The sequence below is a fragment of the Aegilops tauschii genome, chromosome 4 (assembly GCF_002575655.3).
Source record: "Aegilops tauschii subsp. strangulata cultivar AL8/78 chromosome 4, Aet v6.0, whole genome shotgun sequence".
In the NCBI taxonomy this organism is placed as follows: Eukaryota; Viridiplantae; Streptophyta; class Magnoliopsida; order Poales; family Poaceae; genus Aegilops; species Aegilops tauschii.
In genome coordinates this window covers 37,348,139-37,353,482 of record NC_053038.3, presented here as the reverse complement: position 1 = coordinate 37,353,482, position 5,344 = coordinate 37,348,139, and the positions used below count along the sequence as shown (strand labels likewise).

At 43.5% G+C, this 5,344-nt stretch overlaps 1 protein-coding gene across 1 annotated transcript; it reads left to right on the top strand.

The window, feature by feature from the left end:
• The first annotated feature begins 230 nt into the window (after positions 1 to 230).
• Positions 231 to 734, top strand: LOC109732802 (uncharacterized). Its single transcript, XM_020291995.1, has one exon. The coding sequence runs from the start codon at positions 231 to 233 to the stop codon at positions 732 to 734; it is 504 nt and encodes a 167-aa protein (XP_020147584.1).
• The last annotated feature ends 4,610 nt before the right edge of the window (positions 735 to 5,344 follow it).

The window sequence follows — 5,344 nt, the reverse complement described above, 5'->3', positions numbered from 1 at the left end:
TCATGCTTCATGTCTTATACTGGTTTCATCAATTACAGTCCTTCGGCATGGCGTTCGAGAAAGATTATGCTGCTAGGGCCGATGGAAATACCGAAATTTTTGTGAAGTACACGAACAAGGCTAGGTGTGTTGAGTACTGCATTGGCAGATTCAAATACTGGCTGCGGAACGACGACTAGAAGATAGTTGCACTGGATGTGGAGTACACCTGGCCTCGTGGTCCGAGACAGATGGCTGTCGTGGTCCAGTTATGCGTTGGCATCTATGTCCTCGTGTACCACATAAGCGTTGCTGATGAGCACTGCGGCCTGCTTGCCGCCTTCCTGCTGGACGAGGAGTACACCTTTGTTGGGGTGGACATCAACAATGACGAGCAAAAACTCAAGCGTGTTGGTCTGGTGGTACAAAACTATGTGGATATCCAGAATATGTGGAGAGTGTCTGATCCAGTGACGATTAAGCCAAAGTATGTCTTGGCTGACTACGCTGGTTCCATCATCCACCACAGCTACAACAAGATGAAGGATGCTATCACAGAAGATGACCACCATATATGGGCAGAAGCGCCCTTGCCCTTGAAGAACATCTATTATGCTTGCATGGACGCGTATGCAACCTACGATGTATACAGGCGCTTGGTGAACTTCCAGAAGGAGTTCGAGAGTCAGCGCCAGCATCTCACCAAACCATCTAGGCGGTCAAAGAAGTCCGGAAGCAAGAATGAATTAACCTAAAATGTTTCTTCTATTTATCTAGCTGATAGTCTGTAAACTTTATTATACTTCTAGTAAGTCGTAAGTTCAAATTTCCTGCAAGTTGAATCATCCTTTATTCTAGCTGTCTTGCCTAATTTGATCCATGTTCACCAGATATTATACTTAAGACATTTATTTTGTTTCAGTTTCGCTAGCTATGATACAGAATGCGATAGCCATTTTTACCAAAAGATTATTTCAGATTTATAATGAATACTGTTCTCAACTGAGTTTGAATAGAGAAATTTTACATTTTAATTGCATAGAGAAAGTTCATTTTTTTAATCAAAAGAAGGGTCGCCCCCTCTGATTTTCCATTAACAGAAACCACATGGTCTTTCAAGCCCCTGATACAAACTACAGCTAGAAACTAAAGTAATCAACTAGCAGCACAAATCATACATTGTAGCAAGCCCAGCCAGACTTAACATGAAGGTCCAAAAAATAAAACTACGGCAGAGGACAGAAAATATAGCTGAGAGATGCGCAAGCGACACCGCAGTACCCTGTGACTCCACACTTGCGATGAACGGTACAATTCACCTGCTACATGCTCTAGCCTGCGCATATAGACCATCAGCACCTCTTTGCTCCCAACATCAGCACCTCTTTGTTTACCACCTTCATCTGCAATATAGACCATCCCATGATCCACAAGCAAATTAGCTAAACAAGAATCATAAGATCACTATACCATTTATTTTGTAATCTCACATTATTCCTGCATTACCAAAGAGTCAAGAACACAACTGATGCCCTTCCCGCATCTCCTACGCAAACACTCATAGGTAGTTCTACCATCTTAACTCCATGATTTAAAATATTAATAAAACCCCCTTAACGATTCCATTTGCGTTACCATCGTTCATGATTATAGCCAGGGAAACAACAGCCAATAAAGCAACCACCTGTGTAAGCCCTATTTTGAGTCCTGAATAGGGCCGAATCCTAGCATTTACTCTAACTGCAACATGTCCTCCTCTCATAGTCATCGTCACCCAAGACATAATGAAGACGTAACCCCATAGATGCATAACTGCTATGAACATAGTTTTCGCAGTATACCTAGTGTAAAGGACACTCTTGCGTTGTCGTGCTACATTTGTGGCTCCTCGGTCAGCATGTTCATAACCACCTCGATCTGAAGATCTTCACGGGTGGTGGTCTTGAAACCGAAAAGAATGGCTTTATGAACCTTGAGCTCTTCACTGTCAACAAAATCACTCCATCCCTTGCCGAAGATGATGCAGCCATCATCACACTTGTGGTACTTGACCGACATGAAACTGTCCTTGCACAGCCGAATGCCAGCAAGCCCATCTCCCGGTATCTCCCCATCTCCTGGGGTCTTCAGGGCGTCGACAACTTTCATCGGTAATCTCTGTATGCACCTTCATAGGAAGAAAAATTATCAAATATGTGAAGGAGCAGTAAACAAAAGGATCTTCAGCTACATCTACATATATTACATAAGGATCTACAGTTATGGGAAACAAAAGGATATGCAAAAACGCACATCAGTGTATTCACTGGTTTCAGCTACAATAGCATATCATTAATCTTTCTCTCCATGAAAAAACAAAGAAAATTGCATACAAAATAGAAAATACTAGTCCACCAAAAACATACCATCGTCTTTCCTGCTATGTTCGACTTAGTGAAGCGGTGGACAAAAAATGCACCTATATAACCTTTCTTCATCGCCAAAAGGTCATGTAGGTTACGCTCCTCTTGCTTCGTCAGATTAATTCCCTTCGTTATGATAGCTAATTCTAGAGGATCTTTACGCTCTTTGTTTTGATCGCATGTCCTTGGCAGGTTGCAGCAGTACACGATAGGAATGTCTTCAGTCAAATTGAAGGAGACAAGGTCGCCTTCTCGCAGGTCAAAGTCTTCAACAAACTTGCACCAGTTTTCACCACAGATGAGCCCTTGAATTCCCTTTGTACACGCCAAAATCATACATGCGGCTCCCTCTCGCTTGAAAAATGAATGAACTGTCTGGGATGGCGCTGAACTGGTGCCATGCGTAGCATGGCACGATCTGCAGATGTAGAATTTAATTGCTATTTATTTCCTACATTTTGTTAATCTTCAAAGTAGAGGGGAACAAACACAATACAAGTAAAAATTGACATGATTATTTATACCACAGCTGAAGTGTCCCCATTTAGCCTGATGGTAAATGTCAACCCATCAGCATCGGGCTTGTTGCAGTCCTGTCGACAGGTTATGCACACCACCTGTGTAAACAAAATAAAATGAAGAAAAGCAAAGGATGAGAATTTAAGATAAGGGCTTATGCATGTAAACACACTAGGCAACAATCATACAGTATAATCAACGAAGGTACTGCATCAGTAATCAACAATCATACACTTGGACTGAGCGGGTGGCTCGCCCTCCACTCCTCATAACCCCGCAACGCAGCGCGTGCCCGCCGCACCACAGCTTGTTCAGACATGTCCTTCTCTTGATCGTCAACCGGCACCATGGGCTCACCCCGAGCGTCGACGCGCGGCATTGGCCCCTCCTCCTCTGCAGCACAACTGAGGTAGTGTCTGAGACTGAGCGGTAATCTCTGAGAAAAGTCCTATCAAAACAAAAATCCTACTACTGTTGTTACTCGGCCCACCCGAATGTAAACACACACGCCTTCAACATACAGCCCATCTACATACATCCGCATCCAACAATATGTTCCTTGAAAAAGAAAAGAAAATCTGTTCTGGATGGACGAAGGATCGTCAGGGTAACCAACTCAATTAGCCACTTGTCTGTCATATTGGAGAAAATGAACTTACTTCACTTTTTCCTGGTACTACATAACCACACAAAATAAAGATTAAAATAATTCCTAAAAACTATGATATATTGTATGCCCTCACATTTATAATCTTTAAAATATGAACTAATTTGGGCAACAGAATTAAGAGGTTATTGTTATTTCCCTACAAAGATACAAATATTTGGATCAAAATTTCATATTCTGCAAAAAAAAACACTGTGGTAAATATTATTCTGAGAAATGTTTAGTTGACTTGCAATCTAGGAATATAAGTTAATGGCTGCCTTACTAAACCCAACCTAATTTCGGCCTAAAAAGGAATTTAATCCACTAGCCCAGCTTATAAGTTTTGAGCCCACCCTCTGGTTTCTTCCTGGATTCGCCACTGCACAAGGCCAATATTATTTTAAGTTTTTAAAGGACTGTTTGCTGAAATTTTCTGCTATTGTGTTACGCATCTGCACTTGTTCATTGTTATGAAAACCCTGGAATACCGAAACCCTAGAACAAAAATACCCAGCAAGCCACCGATGTAGAAAATTTCCTTCAATCTCTGCATCGCCTTCCATCTAACATCCGATTTAAAAATCCTAACTATCTAATCTCTGACTTTGAAAACCATATCCAACTCCCGAAACGGCAACACAACAAGGAACAAAGAAGTCGAAGATTACAAGTTAGGGTTTCTCACTTCACCTAGTCGTCGGTAGTCTCTAGGTGCTTGCTGGCGGCCTCCCAATCTCACTCCACGCTCTTCTGCTCCAACCGTCGAGAGCGGCCAGGCGAGTAGGCGGCGGGGTGGCGGCGGGGTGGTTTGTGGGGAGGGTGGGGTGAGGGGGGCAGGGGTGTGTGGGTGATGGGGGTGATGACACGGACCCTATCCGTGTCAAGCACAGAAAATAACGGCCCGTGGGTCCAGTTCGTAAAGAAACAACCAAACAGGCCCACATGCCGCTTACCAGTCACAGAGTAAAACCCTATGTTACTAATAAAAAACACAAAGCAAAATCCTTTTGTCTAAAAAACAAAAACAAAGGAAAATCGTAAAAAAGAGGGAATCCTTTTTGGGTGAGTTCAACGTGAACGTGATGGTGAGAGGCTCAAGGAGGAGTTTTGTGCGTTTACAACACCGTTGTTTTAGAGAGAGAAAATGCACCTTACAATGTGAAATTATAAAATCGTTATTAATAAGTGCTGAAAATTCCTTATTTATAAAAAATTGTTTCTTTCCAGAAAAAACAAACTTCAATAATGGGGGTAGGTAATTGCGTCACCTTTCTCGCCCCCCCCCCCCCCCCCGCCCCTCGCATATTCGGGCCATTTAACGCATTTCTATGGTTGCAACCTCGAAAGTTCAAGATCTTACGCGGCCACCATTAAATCATAGCAGGGAATGGGATGAGTGCCCCATGTTAAGCTCTTTGGTCCATATATGTGCCATATGCTACCAACGGAAGGCGTGGCCTCGACGCCGTTCTCTATGGCTATGACGCCCGTCTGCTGTTGTTTCGTGAGGGGCTAAAAATTCACCCGACCTGGCGTGGTGTCATCGTACAACCCCTAGAGGTTGTGGTAAAACATCGAGAGTGGCATGCATTGGCCCTCACATAGGCTGTGTGCAAACGGGACCATATCGCATGTCGGATCAAGCCATCGAGAGAGAATGCCTCCGGCCTGTGAAAGGAGTGCGGGGCCCGTTCCTTCATTTGCCTCAAATCTCGATGCCACGTGATGTTAGACCTAGTAACCAAGGCATGTCTCGTGCATCGCACTCAACTGGACCCACAACATGCATGCACAC

What these genes read in the sequence shown, in the direction of transcription:
- LOC109732802 (XM_020291995.1), top strand. Translation starts at nt 231, where the DNA reads ATGGCTGTCGTGGTCCAGTTATGCGTTGGCATCTATGTCCTCGTGTAC.